Source organism: Notamacropus eugenii, chromosome 5 (assembly GCF_028372415.1).
Source record: "Notamacropus eugenii isolate mMacEug1 chromosome 5, mMacEug1.pri_v2, whole genome shotgun sequence".
NCBI lineage: Eukaryota > Metazoa > Chordata > Mammalia > Diprotodontia > Macropodidae > Notamacropus > Notamacropus eugenii.
In genome coordinates this window covers 267101618-267126182 of record NC_092876.1, presented here as the reverse complement: position 1 = coordinate 267126182, position 24565 = coordinate 267101618, and the positions used below count along the sequence as shown (strand labels likewise).

Here is a 24565-nt window from a genome sequence, read left to right as displayed (position 1 = left end):
TTTACTTTAAACATCCATTTTAAACAATTTTGAGTTTCAAATTCTCTCCCTCCCTTCCCTGTGCATCGAGAAGGTAGGCAGTGTATCACTTATACATGTATAAATATGTAAAACATTTCCATATTAGCCTACTGCAAAAAACAAAACCAGAAGAAAGCAAGAGAAATAAAGAAAGGGACGAAAGCATGCTTCAGTCTGCATCAGAGTTCAGCGCTTCTTCCTCCGGCGGTGGATGGCATCTTCCTCTTACGGTCCTTCAGAATTATCTCGGATCACCGTCTTGGTCAGCGCAGCCAAGTCTGTGTTACCGTAATTACGCTACTGTTGGGGCTGCGCACGCCGCTCTGGTTCTGCTGTCTTCCTTTGCGTCGGCTATTATCCCCTCCCTCTTCTACCACGGAGACACAAACCCCGCCCCCAGCCCGGAAGGCGCGCCCATCCAGGGGGCGGAGCCTCTCTAGGAACTCTTGCGCTCTAGCTCCCGAGGCTGCCGGGCTCCTTTGGCTGGAGGACACTTCCTCCGGAAGTGGGCGATGCTGCGAGAAGAGGCCGGCGGCCTCCGTCTCTTCATCCCCAGGTCCTCCCTGTAAGAGGAGCGGGACCAGCGGGGACATGTCGGGGTTCAGCCCCGAGCTGATCGATTACCTGGAAGGCAAGATCTCCTTTGAGGAGTTCGAGAGGCGAAGGGAAGAGAGGAAAACCCGCGAGAAGAAAGTGAGTCGAAGCCCCTGCGGCCGGACACCCGCTCCCCAGCCCGCCGAGGCCGAGAGGGGAGCGGGCCCGGGGGGGTCCGGGGGCCAGGGAAGCCCCGCTCCCCTCCTCCCCTTCTCCCTCCCGTGGTCTCGGCCTCGCTGCGCCGAGGCCGCCGGAGAAGGAGGCTGGGACGGGGTGGAAGTCTTTGAGTCTGCCGTGTAGGGGCGTCCCGCAGGAACGCCGTAGAGTCTGCCCCCGCCCACTTTTACCGCTGAGAACCCCGAGGCTCAGAGAGGTGGGGGGCCGCCCCAGGGCTGCACAGGCCGTCGTGGGGAGCCATGGAAGGCCAGAGCCAGCCTCTTTCCCCTGCGCGCTGATCTCCACCGTAGGACAAGGCCTCAGTTTCTCTCACCTGTAGCATGAAGCTGTCGGGTTGGAAGGTGCTCCGTTTGCCCCGAGGAGGCCCAGAATTGCCCGGGCCTGTTGGAAGCGCCCTCCTTGTTAAGGGATGATTCTTTGAGAGGGGCATTGACCCGGCCAGACCCGCGTGGTGGGCAGCAGCAGTCGTTGTGCCCGCACCTCCTGAGTCCGGACGCTCCAAACCTGCTGGCTCGTGTACAGTAAGGGTTGGACCGCGGTCCCCAAGGTCCCTCCGGCCCGAAGCTCCCCGTCAGCCTGCTGTGGAGAGGCCGCACGTAGTCCGGAGGGAGCAAAGCCCTGGCTCACCCTCGGGCGGCTGTTTGATTCACATGGTGGATCGCAGTCTTCTATTTTCAATTCTCCTGTCTAAAAGCATCTGACAGAACTTTCTTATTCTCCTGCGCTTTTCCTTTAAGAGAATTGCACCCCACCTGTAAGCAACCACATGACCAGGAGGACGGTTGTTTATGTCTGACGAATAATATCATTTGTGATTTTATTAATGTGGCGAGTTCTTCCATTGGCAAAGATTGCAGACTCGTTCATACTTCCTCATCCTGTTAAATTCTTGTCCTAACTTCTATAGGTGTTCCATGAAGGATCCACCTTCTGGAAGCTTTCTTTTAGGTTGTTTTTCCTTTTTTTTAACCATTTCAAGGCTGCTAGGAGAGTATTCAAGCTGTTCGCCTTTTGTCTCTTGTAAATTCCGCATGAATGACTTCTCTTAGTATTTGGCCATTCATTTCTTTAGATACGTGTCTTATACCTGAGTGTAGGTCATCTCTTAAGAGAACTTACTATGTGCCAACCACCCATCCCTCCCTTGAGCCATCTGTAAGTTTAATTTCTTAGAGATTGTAGGGTTGCAGAATTTCACAACCACAGAATGTCTGTGGGAGAACATTTGTATTGAGAAGATGGATCTTTGTACTAGGAAATAGTCTGAGGTTGAAAGCGTGGTACGGTTTCCCAACTGTAATCCACTCCCTTAGTTTTTCCTATTTAGTTCTAGGCCCAGTTTATTGTTCATGTAATTCAGTGGACTGGCTACCATGGCATTGCGTGATATAAACAATAGACATCATAGCTTATATTTGTCTATGTGGCACTAAATACATATCTCATTTGGTCCTCACAACAACCATGTGAATGAAGTAGTACATGCATAATATGCCATTTTATAGATGAAAAAAATAAGGCTGAGGGAGGTTTAGAGACTTGCTCAGGTTGACAGAGTTGTAGTAGGGCTTGAATTTGAACAGTAGTTTTCTGTCCACTGTACTCTTACTTTATAATTATCTAAACTGAACAGAAAACCCCTTGTTTTTGAGACTCAAGATACTGTAAAAATTACATTTAGAAGTAAACGTCTCCATCATACATGCATGCACATGTTGTCAAGAACAGAAAGTGGCATACATATGTCAGTTAAAATTTGTGATTGCTAGATTTTTTTTGTGCATGTTTTCTGTACTAATAAATTTTAAATGCTTCAGGCTGGTCCAGAAAAAGGAAAAGTTTTAGCTGAGGAAAATCTAAATGACTCAGAGGTTCCATCTTCTTCTGGAATTGACTCTATCAAATCTCAGAGCCAAGATATCAATGAAGGTATGTTGAAAAGGTTTAATATCTACAGTATGTAGTAAGAGTTATAAAAGTGTTTATTATTTTGTGATTAACGTAACATCTGACTGCAAATGTCCTATGTATTTGGTGATTGTGTTTATTTTTGTGACTTCAGTGTAGTAGTTAGACGCTCCTTAGAAATGGTAGTTTTTGGTCTGCTTTGTGGTCATCTTTAGGGATGTTTCTTACATTTTTAGTTTCTATTCCTCAGGATCATAGAAGCCATATTCTAGTGCATAGAAGAAAAGACATTTGTATTCTTAAAGTAGGAGACAGCTAGGTGGCTAGAGTAGTAGGATATAGATATAGATAGAGAGAGAGTAGTAGGCCTTCAGTCAGAAACTCCAGGAACACCTGAGTTCAAACCGGCCTCAGATACTTTAGGACCCTGGGCAAGTCACTTGACCTCTGTTTGCCTTAATCCACTGGAGGAAGAAATGGCAAACCACTCCAGTGTCTTTGCCAAGAAAACCCCATGGACAGTATGGACCATGGGGGCACATGACTGAATGACTGATCAGCAACATTCTTAGAATGACTTCAGAGTCATCCTTAACTAAAATCTTTTATCCAGAAATTATGTGTAGTTAGTTCTGCCTCGTAGCTAAATTGTTACTCCCAGAGTGTAACCTACTTCTAATATTAAATTGTTCCAGATTGTTTCTCTTTCTCCATTCCCCTCCTCCCCCCTTCCCCAGCCCTCTCTTATCCTCTGATCTATATTTAGGTTAGTAGCTTTAACCTGGAAAAGTTTATTAGGCAGCTTTTTTAGTTTAATTTCTTATTACATTACATTACATTTTATTGAAAACTTTGATGAGTCTTCATTATAATCTTGTTAACTAACAAAAGACACCAAATATAATATATGAATTTAAATAAAATTTACTACTATTAGAATCTTGGTACTCTTTTGGGTATGTGCATATTATCTTATGAAAAAGTTTTTAAAATGTATTATAAACCAACTCATATAACCCAAATGTGTTAGATGCTTCTGTTGGGATATGTTTTGATGCTTGACTTGGTCATTGACCTGTATCTTCATTTGAAATGGCAAAATTACTCTTAATAATTTAGAAACTCATACGGTATACCTTATAATAATTAACATTATCATTTAGGCATAATAAATTCTTATATAAGACAGGCAGGGTATCGGAGTGTATAGAGAAATGGCCTGAGATTCAAGACCTGGGTTCAAGTCCCATCTCAGATATATACTGTCTGTGTGCTCTAGGGCAAGTTATTCATTCATTCATTCATTTATGAGGCAGTCAGGGTTAAGTGACTTGCCCAGGGTCACACAGCTAGTGTGAAGTATTTGAGACCGAATTTGAACTCAGGTCCTCCTGCCCCCAAGATTGGTGCTCTCTCTTCTGTGCTTGGGCAAGTATTTTACTTCTCAATGCCTTAGACAGCTCTTGAAGACTTAAGTTGTAAAGCAGCTGCAAATCTGCATTGATTGATAGAGGGAGTTTCCTTACTAGGGTTTTTTTTTTAACTAGTGAAATCACAGGTTTGGTTCCCTTTTATATATGCTACTTCCTTTCCCCCAATTAAAATAGCTATATTTATTTTAGTTTAGTTGAAAACTTTAAAAAACAACATGGTAATGTTTCAAATAACAATTTTTAAAAGCCAGACTTGTGACTTTATCAGTGTAGGGAACTACAGGTAAGTAGATCCTACCACTACAACTGCCTGGGTCACTGAGGGGTTAAATGACTTGCCTGGGGTCACATAGCTCTCTATGCACAAAGCCCCTCTCAGTTAAAGATGTAGTCATTTAAATACTTTTGTTTGTCATTCTTAGACTTTAGAGTGATTGAGTGTTCAAAAAATTAAAATCCTGCAATTTAAGTGAAAACATACTTTTCGCCTTTATTTGTGTATTCATTTTATTTAATCAAAAATTATTATGTTCAATTTTATCCAGCATCTTTATGATGTTATTTATTTTTTCATTATTTTTATTACTGAAACTTAAATACACAAGAAAAGAAAAAGAAACATATTATACACTTAAATACAAAATAAGAAAAGAAAAAAAGCATCTCATGCACACAATATAATATAAGAAAGGATTAAAAATATATAGCAATAAATTTCCAATTCATTGTGTTGTGTTGAGAGCCGTCCATCTTTTCTCTTCTTCCTTGTTAGTTTTCTTTTGTTCTCTGCTGTGCACTTTTTACTGTGTTCTTTTTTACCCCTTCCTCCCCCCACCCCAGCTTCTCAGAAGACTACAGTTAATCTCGGTTATATTTGCATATAGATATATAGATACACATATACACGTATATACATACATACATAGATATATACTTTCCCTAACAAATTCTATTTTTGATCTTTGTTTTAGTTTGTACATCTCTTATTTCCTATCCCTCCTAACTTCTCTACTTTACAAACCCATAGTTTTCCCTCCTGTTATTTAATCTACCCCCCCCAGTGATCCCTCTGTTATCCATTCCCATTAATTTGACTCTACCTTGCCTTTAACCTGTTCTGTCACCCTTCCCCTAGAGATCAGTCCTCTCCCCGCTTCATATCCCTTTAGCATTTTATTTCTTTCTGAATTTAGAAGACTTTTATACTCTTCTCAATAAATAATAATAAATGCATTGTTCCCTCTTGAACCCATTCCTGATGAAAGTAGGTTTCTAAAACTAACAGCCCTCCTCCCCCATCAAATTGCTATCTCAGTTCTTCTTTATGCACCTCATTTGTATAAAATAATTACTCTTTTTAGCTTTACTAAGCGATTTTACTTTTTAAAGTCATATCATACTCAGGTCTACCTCAGTCTTTCTTATGAACTACCCAGTTACTAATAACAATCTTAGACACACATTTTACATACATTAAAAGTAAACAGTCTGCCCTTATTGAGGCCCTTGTAATTAGTCTTTATATTTCTTTCATTTAACCTTATATTTCTCTTGACTCTTGTATGTCAAATCTATTAAATTCAGGTTTTTGTTTTTGTTTTTTTTTAACAAAGTCCTGAAAGTGTGATGGTTCATTAAATGTCCTTCTGTTTCTTCATTCAGGACTCTGCTTAGCTTTGCTGGATATGTTTTTCACCAGAGCCCTGATAATGTGTTCTACATAGTTAAATTTTCTAAATAACTGACACTTACTGCTTTAAGTACAAAAACCATTTCCATCTTTAAAAAACATACACCCTTATCTGATTTCTTAAACAGTTGTTATGAAGAAGAACCATTTCTTGATGATTCAGGTCATTTTTCAAAACATCAGTTATTATTCTGTACTATAATACTGGGATGTCCTGAGGGGTTATTGAAGTGTTTATTTCTATTTTCCCCTGTACTAAGTTATCCCACTGCTATGCTTTTAAACTTTTTGTTTTCTGTAGTTTTTCTCTTAGTTGTCACTGAGCTCTGTTTCCAGTCAGCTGCCTTAATTCACACATAGTTGTCTAGCTGTGTGCCCGAGTGTGATAGTGCCTTTCTTATTGAGCAGGATATAGCTGATAACAGGCCTCTCCTCATCTCCCCCAACTTAATTACAGGTTTGTGGCTATATTCTGGAAAATCATGATTAGAAGTCTAACCTCTTAATGAGTAGGGTACTGCAGTAATAGGTTGTAAAGTGACTACCTTTTTTGAAAATCAAAGTGATTGTGTTTGGTTTTGGCTTCTCTTTACCCAGGAGAAACATCAGATGGAGTCAGCAAATCAGTCCACAGGGTCTTTGCTTCCATGATTGGAGAAAATGAAGATGAGGAAGAAGAGGAAGAAGAGGAGGAAGACGATGAAGAAACACCTGAACAACCTACAGCAGGAGATGTATTTGTGTTGGAGATGGTCCTTAATCGAGAGACTAAGAAAATGATGAAAGCAAGTAGATTTTTATTTTGAAGAAAAAGTAGTTAGTACATATTTTTTCAGTGCATGAAAACGTACCTGAGACTTGCCATAATAGAGACCATATTCAACTAAAATTTCAATAAAAAAACAATTCAGCAAGCCTTCATATGCCTGCCCTGACAAGGCACTGTATTGAGGAAGATGACAGAGAAAAAATGTGACATCATCTTTGCTGTGAGAGACCTTGGAGTCTAATAAGGGAGGTATTGAAGGCTTGAACTAGAGTGGTGCCAGTGGAAATGGAAATGAGGGGACATTTTGGAAAGATGATGGAAAGGCAGAATCAACAGGATGTACGGGGGACTAACAGGGTTTGATTGGGGATAAAGGAGTCAGTGGTTTGAGTCTGAGATTTTCAGCATGTTGACTGAGCAGATAACACCATTAACATTAATAGGCTATTAAGGAAGGGGCAGATTTGGGGAAAAAAGATTCAGAATTTCTGGTGCAGGAAGGAAAGAAATGGTCTTGTGTCCTGTTGTACCAGACCTTCTCTGTAGTCTTTTATCCTAGTCTAAGTCTGATGGCTAATTTCACAGTATCTGGCAGAGGGTATATGGAAAGCAAACATTGTAGTTAACATAAATGTGAAAGAAAATTTGGGAGCATGAGAAAATTTATTCTGTAAAAGAAAATTTATGGTTCCGAGCTATATTAGATTGTGTCATTGCGGGGTTCTGGTGTATTGTAACTTCCATGTTTGCCTTAAAAAGCACATGTGTGCTTTTTTATGTGTACACACATACCTGCACACGCATGCACACAGACACATATGCGCACACACATATACACCCACCCACCCAATCCACAGAATTACTTTATAAAGTTATTTGGCGTTCACAAAACCTGTTTCAGGTAAAATTTTAAACTTTATTTTTTTAATTTAATTTAATTTTAAAATTTTAAACTTTTAAAGCTCTAGCCTTTGAAACTGTTAATGAGATAATTTTTGTCCTTTTCTGTAATTGAATTTTCAACTGTTGTTCTGATAAAAGTTCATTAGTCAGTCAGTTAAAATTGCAGCCATTTAGTCTGAACTGTTGAATTTTGAGCTTGAAAAGATGCCTTTTTAAAAAAAAATGTAAGATTTTGATTTTATTATTTCCTAGTTTTATTAAAGTATTTTAAATTAATATGTAGAATCTTATGTTATTCAAATGTAAATGCCATTTTTCCTCTGTAGGAGAAAAGACCTCGAAGTAAACTTCCTAGAGCTCTCAGAGGGCTCATGGGAGAAGCCAATATCCGATTTGCTCGAGGTGAACGTGAAGAGGCCATATTGATGTGTATGGAAATTATAAGACAAGGTACTTTACGTGGGGGTCTATATGTTGACTATGGGAACTGAAAATTTTGTCCCTTAACATAACAGATAATGGAGTAGAGATTCATACTACCTTGCTAACTGGAAAATACCAGTTGTTTGAAAATCACAGCTATTTATGATGGCATGTATCTTACTGCTTTTTCTTAAATACAAGTGTTGACTAAGAAGAATTTAAAATCACTTAATTTAATTGAATTAAATACTTCAGGTGGCAATAGAATAGCAATATATTCTATTCTCGTTACCATTGAATTTGCTACTATTTCTCTCATTGGTGTTTTGAACTCCTGGTTTTCAATTTTCCATTATTCTAAATTTGGACTTAATGTATAATGATAGACTTTCTTAAATATATCAAGGATATTATGTTGAAACAGAATTGAAGAAGTTTTGCTTTTCCATTTCCAGGTCAGATAGTGTCAAGTGATGAATTTAACCTGTATTTCTTTTTGGCAAAAGACAGTTCTAAACTTGTCATCTTTCTTCTCCATTTGAACCTCAAATCTTGTTAATAAGAGTACCTTTAAAACTGATTTTTCTTCTTTTACTTAAAATTATTGTTTCATTTTCTCAGTGTTTTGCTAAACTACTACTCACTATAGAAGATAGTCAATTTAAAAAAAAATTCCTTAAGTTATACTATCAAGAACCTCTTAACATTGGTTTGAATTTTGAGAGCCGCCTTGCAGACTTTATACGTTGTAAATGTCACTGCTTTTTCTTTCTTATTCTTTTAACAACTAATAGTATGTTAAGTTTCTTTTTCTTTAACATTTACTTAATTTAACACTACTTACTATCCTTGTCGACCCCTTTATCTCAGTCCATCCTTCCCTTTTAATATAAGTTTAGGGCATTAATTTCTAGATGTGTTTGTATTTGATTTTTGGAATTATTACATCAAATATCAACACTATTGGGCATTGTCATGTAAGTTATCTAGTTTCTTCCTGGTTAGGACATGCAGCTCCAAGGGTGTCCTGGACATAATCCCAATGACTGAAACACATTGGTGTCTGTCCTTTATGGCAGGATGGAGAGGTAGTGGTAAAAGTTCCATGTAGCAGATGTTTTACTAAGGCATATTTTTTGGTCTTTTTTTTTCCTGAATAGAGTACTGAACCTGGAGTCAGGATGACTAGTTTTAAAATTTGCCCCTGTTTAATAGCTATGTCATTTTGAGCAAATCATTTAGAGTCTCTGAGCATGTCTTGTCACCTGTAAAATGAGAATGATAACACCTATGTTACCTATCTTCTGGGGTGATTGTGATGTTTATATGAGATAATCTGTATAAAAGGTTCTACTGGCTTTAAAAGCACTACATAAATGTCAGTTATTATTGTATTATTAATAAAATAAAATAAAGAAAATTATAGTTATTAGTTTATATATACTTAAAGGAATCTTGAGTTCCATTTTTAGTTCAGTTCTTGAGGTTCTCTTAGAGTGAAATAAAATGAACATGAAAAATATTGGCATGTTTGAATTTTAGAATAGTTTGTGCACCCTGAGAATGTAGCTACCTCAGTCATTTTTTCTCCTTTTTCAGCCTTTTGTAAATATTGAAAAAAAAATTTATCTTTTTTAGCTCCTCTTGCTTATGAACCATTTTCTACACTTGCCATGATATACGAGGACCAAGGTGATATGGAGAAATCGTTGCAGTTTGAGTTAATTTCTGCACATTTAAACCCTAGTGACACAGAAGAATGGGTTAGACTGGCAGAAATGTCACTAGAACAAGACAACATTAAGCAAGCTATTTTTTGCTATACAAAAGGTAATGTATTTTAACATTTTATATCCACTGTAATAGACAGATATTTTTGAAGACAAAATCTAGAATTATTTTAATTGCTAGTCTGTGTTACAAAGTTTTTGAAAAAGAATTTAATTTGTAATTAACTCTGCTGAGATTTGAAATTTGCAATTTGAATTCTCCTGTTTTTACCTTTGTCATTAGTAAGTGAGACAAATGATACTAGGACTAAATCTTTTATCCTGGAGGATACTTTGGTTCAGAACCATCTCTGTGTGCCTAATTTTATCCCAGGGTCAGCTCATAGGAAAAGATTTGCATCTTTAAGGTGTGAAACAGCTTTGAATTGAATATAATCCAGAACTTTTTCTGACAAGATGGTTCACTGAGGCAACTTTAGAGTCAAAGTTTGCTCTGGTGTGGAAACTGAAGAATTGATTTTTAACAGGTTCAATTTATTGTCTGAGAAGATACTGGTAAAATAAGTCTCTGAGAGTTGGAAGGTACTTCAGAAATTATCTAATGTAGAGAAGACTTCAAGAGGGATCTACTTTACCACATTCCCAATAAGTGATCATCTAGCCTCGAGGCCATATATGGCCCTACGGGTCCTCAAGTGTGGACATTTGACTGAATCTAAACTTCACAGAACAAATCCCCTCAATAAATTTGTTCTGTAAAACTTGGACTCAGTCTAAAGGCTGCACCAAAAGACCTAGAAGGCTACATGTAGCCTCGAGGCCACAGGTTCTCATCTAGTGTAGGCAAACCACTAACTGCCCAAGACACTTCTGCTTTAATTGTTAAGACGTTTTTCCTTAGATTTGTTACAGGAACTGCTGACCTGAGGCCAGATAGTTAGGAAGTTTTAAATTTGGGTCACTCAATTGGGGCAAAGTAGGACCGGGATATATTGACAGGAAGAACTTTGCAATGTGGCCATTTTATTTATTAGCCTCACCTTGATTTCATTTTGCAGTTTGCTAAAAGAAAAAGAACCAAGTGTTTGTATGAGACTGGAGTTAGCATATTACTTCCAGTGCTTGTCCAAACCCTGGCCATAATGGAGGGTCCAGAGCATCTTATGATGCTTAGTTAGGAATTTGGAGCCACCCTGGAAGGATCTGACCCTGAGGTGTGGTACCTTGGCTTAGAGGTGAACTGGAAAATGCCTGAGGGTGTGGTGGAAGAAAGTGCTGGATTTGGAATTGGAAGGCCTGTATCCAAATTTTGGCTTTGCTATACGCTACTTGTTTGACTTTGGGTTAATCACTTCAGTGAGTATTGGTTTCTTCATTTTTAAAATGAAGTGTTTTGAATTAAATGACTTCAGAGGTTCCTTTTGGGTCTAAATCTAAGATACCATGAATTGCCTTAGTTTAAAACATCATGTAAATAGGGAGGTTAGTACTTTGTACTGTAGTTTTACTGTGTGTTAAACAGAATATATGTTATTTGTGGTTGTATTTTTAGCTCTTAAGTATGATCCTACAAATGTGCGTTATCTTTGGGAAAGATCAAGCCTTTATGAACAGATGGGAGAACATAAAATGGCAATGGATGGTTACAGACGCATTTTAAATCTCTTATCCCCATTTGATGGAGAGCGCTTCATGCAGTTGGCCAGAGATATGGCAAAGTAAGTGTGTATGGAAGCCTGTTGTAACATCTTACTTTTTTAATACTTGAAATAATAAATTCTGTACTTAACATGTCAAAAAAGCAAGACATGTGTGTTTGAAATTTTTCTCTTCAGCTTCAGGTAGTTATGCTTCAGTGGATCCAAGAATGAAACAGAAGTTGCCAACTTGGAAGTGAGTTGTGTTGTAAAAGATCTTCATAAGTTGGCTATTTGAAATTCAGAAGATAAAAAAGCAAGCATTTATTACATGCTAATTTCCTATCAGGTGCTGTGCCCAGCACTTGCAATACGCAGACAAAAGTGACATTGCGCCTGCCTTCAAGGAGCTTTTATTCTACTGGGAACATTGTATTAGAAACAGTTATAGTAGGCTAGCATGCAAAAGCTAATCAGTCTCTAATTAAAATGTGATAGTATACATTTGCAACAATATTGTTTTCTATTATTTTTCTTTAAAATTGTAAATTGATTTAAATGAGAATATGTACCTTTACTAAGGTTGTACTTAATACAAGGCACAACGCTAACTCTTAGGGATTTAAATAACGTGTATAAAAGTAACAGTAATACATGCTAGAATGGGAGTAACTATATCAGGCTGAACAGAGTAGGTACAGATTTGAAGAAAAAGATTACCTGTGGCTTGGGGTATCAGAGAATGCTTCATTATAGAGGTGGCTCCTGAGCTAGCTAGCACTTGAAGGAAGAGAAGGATTTGAGTAGTTGGAGGTATGAGCATTTCTACGAATGAGGGGTGGGAAAGGTGTATCCAAATACACTGAAATAGAAAAGGCTAGGAGAAAATAAGGAAAGATGGTTATTGCAGTTTTACTAGAGTATAGCATGAATAAGGGGGAGACAGTGAAATAAAGCTATAAATGTAAATTGGAGCCAAATTAAAGTCCATAAATGCCAGAATCTGGAGTTTATGTTTTATTTAGTAGGTAATGTGGTCAATAGAAATAGCAAAGATTGGAAGAAGGGGAGGTTTTTGTGGGGGAAGATGATGAGGTCAGTTTTGGATATGTTGAATTTGAGGTATAGTGTAGACAAGCAAGTGGAGATATTTTAGGGATAGGAAAAGCAGGAATGGAGCTCTCAGTGGGAGAGATAGGGACTAGTGATAGGAATTTCATTTATGTAGACGTGATAAAAGAAGTTTCGGGAATAAATGAGCTCACCAAAGAAGAGAATTTAGAGAAAGTTGAGGCCCAAAAGAGGGTTTTGGAGTCACATTTAGGAGTCAGGAAAATGCAGTAGAACAAATGGAGTAGTAGGAGATAGAGCCAACATAATGCTCAGGAAACCCTGGCTGGAGCCACGCTATGAGAAGGGGCCAGAACAGTGACAAGGACAGCCCCAGCACCAGGAACCCACAAGAAGCCTAAAACCAATGCTTTTGTCAGAGCTACTGTAAAAGACAGAACTAACAGAGCAAGACAAACTAGCACTGGGGCTGTTATTACAATTATTATTCAACATAGTGCTAGAAGTGGTAGCTGTAAAAAAAAAAAAAAAGAAAAATTGAGGGAATAAGAATAGGCAAAGAAAAAACAAAATGATCACTTTTTTCAGATAATATGACGATATACTTAGAAAACATGTAAAGAGTCAACTGGAAAGTTATCTTCAGCCATGTGGTAGCATATGAGATAGATCCTCAACAATCATCTGCATTTCTCTTATCAATAAAACCCAGGAGGAAGATGGAGAAATTCCATATACACAGAATGTTTAAAATGCTTGGTCTCTGCCTACCAAGATAAACACTGGAACTATATGAATACAATGACAGTATGATTTCACAGTTAAAGTATGGGGCTGAGGCAGAATTTATTATGCTTTAAACCAATTCAGAAAAGCAGGAGTAGTTATCTTGAACTCAACATTAAAAAGAGATATGGTTAAAAAGAGATAAACAGGGAGATTATGTTACATATATGTTTAAAGGTATCATAGATATTGGATCACAAATTCCTTTAATGAGACAAATGTGGTACTTATACCTAAACCAGGGAGAGATAGATCTGAGAAAGAAAACTTTAGACATATCTCTAATGAACACTGGTGGGAAAAAGTTGAAAAAAATTAGAAAAATCAATTAATCAGCATTTATTAAAGCTTACTGTGTCCTAGGGACTGTTCCAGGCACTAAGGATGCAAATAAAATGAATAAAACGATCCCTCCTCACAAGGAGTTTACATTCTAATTAAGGAGACACACACACACGTTGATCAGTCAATCATTTATTAAACTCTTGTAGAGTAAGTAAAAAGACAAATCACAAAATAATTATGTACAATGTAGTTTGAGAGGAAAGCACTACAAACTAGAAAGATCTGGAAAGGCTTTATGATGAAGGTGGTTCTTGAGCTGCATCTTGAAGGAAGAGAAGGATTCTGTGAGGTAGAGGTCAGGAGGATATGCATGTTAGGCTTGAGAGCTTGCAAAGACATAGGGATTAGAGATGGAGTGTCATGTGTATAGAATAGAGAGAAGACTAGTTTTCTTGAATTGCAGAGTTCCAGAAGTCAGTGAGGGTGAAGCAAAGATATTTGTTACTTTGTCTTAATTCATCTGGTTCTAGAAATACTAACTGTAGCAAGAAGGTAAAAAGTGAGGAAATAAGTATAGGCAAAGGTAAATTAGCGATTTTTTGCAGGTAACATGATAGCTTACCTAGAGAATTCTTGAAATTCAACTTAAAATTAATAGAAATAACTTCATAAAGTAGCAGGATATAAAATAAACATATAAAGATCTTTTGTGTGCATAGGACCAACAAAATCCAGTATAAAGAGAAAAGGTATTTCATTTTAAATTGCTTCAGAGTTTCTGGGAGTCAGTTTACCAATACTCAAGAATTCTATAAATGCAACCTGAAGATATTCTTTACAGAAATAAGGAATAAGAATGAATTAATCGAAGAAAAATTAATTGTTCATATTTGGGTTGTACTACTAAAATACAAATTATAATACTACCTAAATAAATCTGCAGATTTAGTGGCTTACCAGTTGAAACTACCAAGGGATTACTTTATACAGCTAGATGAAATTATTTTTAAAAATTCATCTGAAAGAACAAAAGGTCAAGAATCTCAAGAAAAATAATGGGGAAAAAAAACTGAGAAGTAAGGGGACCTAGCAGGACCACACCTCAGATTATACTACAAAACAGTAATTATCAAAACAGTTTGTTGCTATTAAAAAAATTTTAAAGTTGTTCAGTGGAACAGCTTAGGGACATAAAATCCAGAAGCAACTGAAAACAAAAGGATATGAACTTGGGTATTAACAAGGATGTTAACAAGAGTAATGCTTCATTGAGCAAAAAAAAAAAAAAATAAGAAAGCATTCTGGGAGAAATTAGACTTAGAGCAACATATGCCATAATAAAACACCAAATAGATACTTGACTTAGCTATAAAATTCACTTAGATGAGAGCAAAAAGAAATCCTTTCATAGTTGTACATAGTTTTTCCATCTGTAAAATGAAAGTGTTAGATTAGCTGGTCTTTAAGACCTCTTATAGCTCTAGAGCTATGGTCCTATTATCTTAAATGTTAATTGCTTGCCATACTACCTGTTCTATAAATAAACTGTTAACTTTTACACTGGTGGCATAATTGTGAATTCTAGCTTGTGAACTGTTTTGGTTATCCAAAGGAGACTGGTTTTTTTTTTTTGCTTGCCATATTTCATGTTTGTTGGAGGAGTGGGATCTGGATTCTCCTTCTTCTGTTCAGTAGAGCATACATAAAAGCAGTTATGTCATCCCAGCATCTGATCAATGGGTTAGAATAGCCATCAGCAAACCATTGCCGGCTTAGATAGTAGTTTGTCAACCCCTGGTTTGTAGAATTGCCCTGATAATTGCTTTAAAGTCTAATTTATGTTGGAGCTGTACGAGTCTCTCTTTTTTCTATGAGATCTTATTTAATCTTTGGATAAGCATTTCAGTACACTTCTTATATTTTTAAATACAAGGATCCCCTCCCTCCAAAAGTTGGAGTAGAGAAAAATATTGCAAACTGTGTGAATGTCAAACATAGATAAAGCTTGATAACCTAAATTAACTAATTTTCAGTCAGTTTTTGTATGCTTATCTTCCAAGGAGTTATTATGAAGCCAGTGATGTCACCTCAGCTATTAACATAATTGAGGAAGCTTTTTCAAAACACCAGAATCTTGTCTCCATGGAAGATGTTAATATAGCAGCAGAACTGTACATTTCCAACAAGCAACATGACAAAGCGTTAGAGGTAGGAGAATTTGTATATGCCAGGTTTAGATTTTGAACAGATTTCTGCTCTGTGTTGAAGGGAATCATAGGTATTTCTCGATTAAAACTAAAAATAGAATTTGACAGATTGACTCCTCATTAAGTTGTATGTATAAAAACTATAGCTCACATTTGTAAAGTGTTTTATGTTTTACAAAAGTGATTCCTGCACGTTGACTCTGTGATGTAGGGAAACAGTCCCATGCAGTCCGTGTATGTTGTTGTAATGATGGCTTTCTGATTTTGTGATCAAGCTTCTTAAAGAGAAGACACATTTAAACTACTTTTAAAAATCTAAGTTACAGTGTTTTTCTGGTATTTAGTATAGCTGCCAGAGTTCTTTATTTATTTATTTAGCTTAGGACAATTGCATTCAAACTAATAGCTGTGGTATGTATAATTCTTAGACTTGAATTTTCTTGGTATTGAATTACATATACATTTTTTACTCAGTGTTTACTCCAAGTACAAATTTCATATCGTAATGAAATTTTTTCTAAGGTATGATTGATGTCAGTTGAATTATTCTGCGAATTGCAAAGATATTTTTCTAAAGTAACCCTTATGCATTCATTCTTCTTTTGGGAAATAAGTTACAATTCTGTTCTCTTTAGGTTATTACCGATTATTCTGGAATTGTACTATGGAAAAAAGTTATTGAAAAGACCATGTCGGAAGAGAACAGAGGTAATATCACACATACAATAAGATTGTTGCATCTTTGCAATGATCATGAATTTTAAAGTTAATGTCCTCATAACCAGCTTTTCTGAGAATTTTTTTACGCATAGATATTTTATTTAAAGCTTCCTCCCTAGTCTTCTGTCCCTTGGTTGATTGCTTCACAGACAACTTCTTTACTTGTTTGTAAATTTTTATTATCAGTCAGGTTGATGCACATTGTACCTCATTGATGCAGAATTTTTTGCCTTGTGCCCATTTGAGTAGTGTGTAATAAATAATCAGTACTCTCAGAGTCCAGAGAGTTAAAGCAATTTGCTTTTTTGAAAAGTACCTAAAAACCTTTTTTTAAAAAATAACCAAAGCTCACAGAAGTAAATATCAGATTAGGTAGAAGATAATATAGTTTGAGTTGAATAAAGATTAAATTGCTTTAGTGAACAGTAACTTTCTGACTGATGTTTTAGAAGATTCATTCCGATTTCTAGGTTTCTCTAGCAGCCTTTTTTTCTAGACCAAACTCTTTTCACTGTGCAATGGTGGTATTAGCAGCATCATTCATTTCAAAAGCATGCTTTCAGCACTTACTATGATGTGCAAAAGGCACATAGTGCTACATACAGAGAGATATAATAAAAGATAATAAGATGATTTGTGGTAAGTGTAATAGATTTTGAAGTATATGATTAAGGAGTTTGAGCTAGTAGTAGCTTGAGCTTATTTTCATAGCTTTTTGGTATGGGACCCAGTCTACCATGATGGCAACAGGGATTGTGTCCTACATGTAATTAAAGAGTGGTTTAGAGCATTGGTGTCAAACTCACATATTAATTGATCCCTGCTGCTGAATATTGACTTGGAAAACCTCAAATTAACATTTTCTCTGTTGTATTATATTTTTACTTATTTTGTTAAACACAACATTTTAATATGATTTGGGCTGTACTCTGGGGAGTTTTGAGTTTCGGCTATAGTGCTAGGGCATTTGTCGCCTCTAGTTTAGAGAATGGATGTGTGAGATATTTTTTGAGGGGTGTTGAAGGGATTTCTTGCATTAAAATATTTTTCCATTCAGTTATTTTTTCATTCCCTGAACATACCACCTCCCTTTTTTTGCATTTATATCTTTGCTTCACTTTTTCCCTTTGCTTAGAGTGCCTTCCCTTATATCTCTTTATGACAAAATTCTCTCAATTCTTCAAAGTCTAGTCAATATGCCACTTTGATGAAGCATTTTGTGGTCTAACGAAGCAGACATAATTTTTTCTTCCTCTCAACTTCCTATAGCACTTTATACCTCTTATAGCACTTATGCTACTCTACTTTGTATTATAATCATTCATGTACATACTTTGTCCCCTCTTCATCCCAGATTGGTAATATCCTTCATTATTACCCAAAGCATCATCTAGCAAGAATCAGTAAATGTTAGTTGTTGAATGAATGAATGAAAATGTTGTAAGCCTGATGATATTGTTTCCGTGAATTGATCTTAGAAGATAATTTTTTATTGTTGTTTTAGAAAAAAAAAATATTAATTGGGAATACTTTTTTATGTCCATAGGATTATATTGTAAACCAAAATTTAAAACTGGTAAAGAAAATTATTGTCCATACATGAAAAATACATCTGATAGATAGGATTCAATAGTCATACTTAACCTTTTTTTTGTTATTCCAAATGGGAAAGATTTGATGGATGTTCAGGAAAAGGAAGAGTCAGTGACAAATGAAGCTTTTTCAGAGGATGCCGTTCTTATACGTAAGTGACAATTTTAAATCAAGGGCTTCATTTTAAAAACAATTGAAGATCAACTAAGATCTTGGGAAGAGACATCAGTGTGACATCAATCAGCATCTGTCTGTTATATGGTAGGCATTGTTCTAGGTATTTGGAATACAAATACAAAAAAAAAGAAAGAATCTCTTAAGGAGCTTGAGACAACACTTGCATTTATAAATATGTAAAAAATAAATCTAAAATAAATGTATAGTAGGGAAAAAAATCACTAGCAGTTGGGGGATCAGGGGAGACGTTAGGTAGAACACTGATAGCTGAGCTGCTTCTTGAAGAAAGAGAGATTCTGTGAAAGTGGAGGCAGGTGGTAGTGTTATCCAGGCATGGGGTTGGCAGGAAATGAGTATCATGCCTGATAAATGCAATGAAGGCCAATTTGATTGGAGCATGGAGCAAGGGAGGAGGAAAATAGAGGAAGGGAACTAGTGCTTATTGAGTATTACTATATTCTAGTAGGCCCTATACTAAGTGCTTTACAAATATTATTTTATTTGATCCTCACAACAGTCTGGGGGATAGGTGCTATTATCTTCTCCATTTTACTATTGAGGAACTGAAGCAAAGAGAGGGTAAATGACTTGCCTAAGCTCACATAGCTAGTAAGGCCAGATTTGAATTCAGATCTTCCTGACTATAGGCTTAGCACTCCTATTTACTGCACCATTTAGCTGCCCAGAGTAACATATAACAAGTTGTGAAAAATAGCTTAGGGCTTTGAAAGCCAAACAGTTTTTATTTTATCCTAGAGGCAGTAGGATGCTACTGAAGTTTATTGATTAGAGGTGTGGCATGATTAGATCTGTGTTTACAGAAAAACTTCAGCAGTTATATGGAGGATAGATTGGGGTGGGGAGAGATTTGGTGAAAGGAACCCAATTAGGAAGCCATTGTAATAGTCTAGGTGAGGAGAGAAGAGTCACTGTATGAGTAGAGGGAGGGGGCCAGCTGCAAAAAAAGTATGGCAGTAGAAACAAGATTTGGCAAATGATTCAATGTATGAGTAAAGTGAGAGGTCAAAGACAACACCAGTGTTATAAACCTGAAAGATTGGAAGAATGGTGTTATCTTTGATAAAAACAGGAAAGTTTAGGAGAAAGGTTGGTTTGTGAGGACAGGCAGTGGATTCAGTTTTGGATATTTGAATTTGGATGTCTCCAGGACTTTCAGCTTGAAATGCTTAATTAGGAAGTTGTGATATGGGGCTTAAGTACAGGGGAGAGGTAAGTTGGATAATACAGATCTATGAGTACTCTCTGCAGAGATTGTAACCGAATCTGTGGGGGCTGATGAGATCACAAGGTGAGTAAATGTAGACAGAGAAGATGACCCACTGTAGAGATGTGGAGAACATTCATAGTTAGGGAATATGTTATGGTTTTTGAGCCAGCAAAGTAGACTGAGAAGGAGCAGTCAAACACATAAAGGAACCAGGAGAGATCACTGCCCGGAAAAGAGAGGAGACAGTATCTGTGAGCAAAGGATAGTCAGCACTTAAAAAATGAAGTAGGTTGAGGTGGATGAAAATTGAGAAAAGACCATCAGATTTGGCATTTAGGACATAACTTAGACAAAGGTAAGTATCAATTGAGTGAAATTTTTTGGTTACTTTGTAACCAGTGTTTATTTGGATCGGTAGGGGTTATAAAAGCTGATGATAATAGAAAAAAGACATTAGGGTTTTAGTGGATTGTGGGCTCAGTCTGAGTCACCAGGTTGATGTAGAAGTCAAGTAAGCTAATCCAAACTTATTCTTCATTAAGAGTGTTCAAGAATAAGAAGATAATAAGCATATAATATTGTGTCAGACCATATCTGTGCTTAGTGTTCAGTTCTCAACTACCATATTTTAGGATAGAAATTGAACAACCTGAAAGATTGCAGAGGACAGGGCCTCATGTTCATCCAATCCAATCTAAACGCCTGTATGTTGTGTACTGGACACTGTACTAGGATACAAAGAAAAAAATGAAAAACAGCTACTGTTTACTTATCTGGGGAATACAACATGTAAACAGATACACATATACATAATAATTTGAGAAGGAGGAGAAATGGACTAACAACCAGGAGGCTAAGGAAAGCCTTTCCCATTGGTATGTCCCATGATCTGAGTCTTGGAGTAGTTAAGGATTGTCAGTGGTAGAGGTAGAATGCTGAGTTCAGGAACAGTAGTAGATTTAACTTGGTTCTAAATCCCAAAGTGATTAATTTATATTTGATCCTATAGACAGTAGGGTGCTGCTGGAGGTTCTTAAGTAGGGAACTGATATGGTCTTACTTGAACCTCAGGAAGATTATATTGACAGCTTGTATGGGTGATGGATTAGAAACTAGAGAAACCAGAAGCCTAGAATCTGGAAACTTTTATAGTGGACCAGGTAAAAAGTAATGAGAGTCTGAATTAGGTTGAATTAGGCTTAAATACAGAGAAGGGATATCAGAGATATTGTGGGGGTGGAATTAACAAGACTTGGCATCTCATTGGATATGGGAGGAAAAAGAAGGAAGAGGCAAAAATGAGGTTTTGGCTTTTAGTGACTATGAATATCATCAAAGTAGTATTGATCTATCTACAATGACATGAAAATAGATTTTTGGTATAGGTTTAGACAGTCATAATGATAAAAACCTCTCAAGTTCCTTCCAGCTCTATGATCTTATGACTTTACATATAATATCTGAATGATAATAAACTATGACATGACTTTTCCTCTTAATGACAAGATTAAAGAACTATGATAATAAAGATAAATAAAGGCAATAAAGATGGTGTATCACCACGGCAATGTTCACAGCACCAAGGGTGACTATGAATATGCTGGTATAGTTATGCATCACAAGTACAACACACTCTTCATATAGAAGGCAGAAGAAAAACATTTATGCAGACACCAGAAAGCCAAATCCCATCGTAGTAACCAAGAAGTCAATACGTGTTAGCACTGCAGGGGACAACGCCATTCTCAAGCCTTCCCCCCTTTCCCTTCAAACCCCCCACACCACCCCCCTGCCTCCCCCCCCAAGCCTTCCCACAAGCAAACACCACCTGTGCTTACCTGTGTCCTTTCTCTCTTCTGCCCTAACTGCTTTCACCAACTTCTCCCAGCTCTACTCCAACCTTCCTGTTCCACCTCTTCAGCCATCTTTTCCCACCACATGTGATGTAGGCTTCCTTGTGATTTAAACAGGTCATATGGACCTATTAATGGGTGGGAAAGATCTTCAAATTAAGCAAAAATATATTAACAATACAAATGGCTGATAATTACAGTCTCATAGTTTTGAAATCTTGATTAGCTTGGTCTAAACTTTGCCTCAGTACGTTTTAAACCAAGTTCACTGTTGCAACATCATTCTATGACTAACTTTCTGAAACAAATTTCCTGCATTATTAGCTTTTTAATCTTTTGATTTCATTGTTTCCAAGTTGCATTTTGGGGTTTTTCCTGTCCCTGGTGTTTCTCTGAACTGAGAAGATTATGCTTTTTAATAAAATTGAGATTTATTTACTATAAAATGTAAGTTATTTTTCAAATGCAAATGAAATCTCTTTATGTTAAATGTTAGACCAACCTCTGTGTAAGAAAGCCAGATTCAGTTTTTTTATATCTAGAGGTGGAGTGTTTTTGAAGGTTTTCAGGATGTTAGCTTGTGTTAGTTACTAAAGATGTTAACTGAAATATTAGTTAGATACTAAGGAGATACCTGTGTTCTGAGATGAAGATAAAGAAGGTATAAACTTTTAGCATTTTTAAAAAAATATGGCTGTAGTTAGCTAGTCATTATAGAGAAAAACCCAGGATTTTTGCATCATTAATGTTGTGCTAATGTGGGGACTGTGGCTTACCTCCAAGGAGTGTTCAATCACCCAGTCAGAGGAAGGAAAGGTGAATCAAATTCCACCCTTCACACAGTGGCCAGTTGTGGAACTTAATTCAAATACACCCTCACCTACTGTTATCCTTTTAACACACTCCCAGGTCCCTTGCCTGCGCAGGGGCATAAGCTTCACCTTACTTCTAAATTTGGCATTTTACTACCACTTGGCATCCACTGCAGCCACTACATAGATGCCAGTGGAAAAATGACTCTGTCTCCAATGACCCTTTCTCCTTCTGTTCTCCCTTGTGGCTGTGATAGAGGACAGCCTCTGTGCACCAGAGCAGGGACTGTTCCCCATTTTCATTTGGGATGAAACAGTAAGTTTTAAGACATGAGCAGTCACAGAGAGGTTGTGATCTTTATTGTACATATTATTACATTATCTTTTCTCTTTTCTTTCCAATTTTCTTTTTACTATCTAGGATACCACCATCCTTCAGGCATCCAGGTTCAGAATCTTGGTGTAATTTTCAACTCTTCACTGTGTTTCACAGTAGTATTTACATTTATAAGTATATACATATGGGGGGGTTGTGCTCAGAAACTTTACTAATAGGTGTGTATGATGAAAAATGTTTAGAAACCATTGCTTTATTTTGTATAAAGGCTATATATAGAGATGAGAAATTATTTTATATAAATTCTTTTATTTCTGCAGCTGAAGAAAAAGTTACTTGCACTATACCTGAAGGAGTGCCAATTGATATCACTGTTAAATTGATGGTGTGCTTGGTTCACCTGAACATCCTTGATCCACTTGATGTAAGTAAAAAGAGTTGCCCTAAAGGAGCTTGTTTTTTGCAAAGTTGCCATCATTTTACCCATGTGTCAGAAATTGTAACCTGGATCTAGATTATTCACATTTCTTTAGAGCCAGGGAATTTATTATGACTATTTATTGTGATTTCTACCCAATCCTTATAATTTCTTCTTTGAAATTGAGTTAATTGCTTTTTTCCTTTTAAAAATGAAACCAGATTTGATTAGAATTAGAAATTAGACCCTTTAAAAGACAGTTGGGTTTTCTTTGAGTACATGTTAAGACACAATTCTTTTTTTCCTGATTAAATACTACTCATGTAATTCTTTATCTTCCATAAGGTACAGTTCACTAGTTCATTTCTCTAGACAGAACTGATAAGAGCCACTCTGTGATTTTCCTCCTATTAAATTTGGAAACTCATTGATTATTGCTACTCGTCTTTCTTGATAAGATTGGTTTGTTTTTGAGTTAAACTGAAATATACATTTACATACATTTGTATTTATCCTCTGAATGTGGACCTGAAACCCTTGTTTTGTGTGATGACAGTCGCTCCTGACCACACTAGTGGAACAGAATCCTGAAGATATGGGAGACTTGTATCTTGATGTTGCTGAAGCTTTTCTTGATGTTGGCGAATATAATTCTGCACTTCCTCTTCTCACTGCATTAGTCTGTTCAGAAAGATATAACCTAGCAGTAGTCTGGCTCCGGCATGCAGGTAAAAATCTTGACATAGTTTTACATTTTGGGAGGCAACTCCCTTTCAGGATGCTAATAAATGTTTGAAATGCTAGTATTAAAAAAACCAACTCCAGATGTATTGTAGTTTTCAGCAAGTCATTAATGTTTTAATATGGAAAACAAAATTATTTCTTTAATTTTCAACAGTCACAGGCTGGAACTTAATAGCACACTAGAAAAATAATTTACTAAATAACATTCCAGTTTAAAAGGGTTAGTGTATTCACCTATGTCATATCTTCTACTGGATCATTGTTTAAGGCCCTAAGGGGCATTTCCTCATCTGGTCAAATCTGCTCATCTTATAGATGATGATATTGAGGCCTAGAGAGGTTAAGGAGGTGTCCAAGGGCACATAGATAGGAAGTATGGAGGTAAGATTTAAACCTAGAGCCTCTGGGTCCAAAACCAGAGCTCTCTCCACTGTATTTCTTGTGGGAACATGGAGTTACTTACATAATCCAGATCATTATTTACAATATCTGGGGAAATATATATATCTCTATTTACTTGAGCCTTTATAGATTTATTTAGAGAAGGAAATGGAAAACTACTCTAGTATCTTTGCCAAGAAAAGTGACTGAACAAATTTACAGATTTATTATTCTAAAAATAAATTTTTGTATGAAATTTAATAGCTTACATTTGTTGAATGTTTTATACTTTAAAAAGCATTTTTGCATGCATTACTTCATTTTATCTCCACAAACTCACAAAATAGATAAAGTCAGTATTACTTCTGTTTTACAGAAGAAGAAGCTGAACTCAGGTTGTAATTTGCCCAACTTGAATGTGTACTTTATACATTTCAATTTGTTAGATTTGATCTATCATTGCCAGTTGAGATTTTTTTGATAATTATTCTTATGCAGTACGTTTATTATTCCTCTCAGCTTCATGTCATCTCCTAATTTAATTAGTGTGTACTGAACAGCATAAGTCCATGTACCTTCACTAGAGATCTCATTATAAGTTGGCATCAAACCATCCATGGTTATCTTTTGGGTCTCTATGATCATTCAACCAATTCTCGATCAACCTA

At 36.6% G+C, this 24565-nt stretch overlaps 1 protein-coding gene across 1 annotated transcript in view; it reads left to right on the top strand.

The window, feature by feature from the left end:
• Positions 1–410: 410 nt before the first annotated feature.
• The window catches only part of GTF3C3 (general transcription factor IIIC subunit 3), a 43555-nt gene continuing 19400 nt past the window's right edge, over positions 411–24565 (top strand). Inside the window, exons 1-11 of the mRNA XM_072612758.1 lie at positions 411–714; positions 2610–2721; positions 6421–6608; positions 7822–7945; positions 9557–9748; positions 11201–11366; positions 15488–15635; positions 16270–16342; positions 18027–18098; positions 22675–22778; positions 23329–23500. Of these exons, the coding sequence (XP_072468859.1) occupies positions 613–714; positions 2610–2721; positions 6421–6608; positions 7822–7945; positions 9557–9748; positions 11201–11366; positions 15488–15635; positions 16270–16342; positions 18027–18098; positions 22675–22778; positions 23329–23500 (1453 nt within the window). The 5' untranslated portion in view covers positions 411–612. The remainder of the gene's footprint in view (positions 715–2609; positions 2722–6420; positions 6609–7821; positions 7946–9556; positions 9749–11200; positions 11367–15487; positions 15636–16269; positions 16343–18026; positions 18099–22674; positions 22779–23328; positions 23501–24565) is intronic.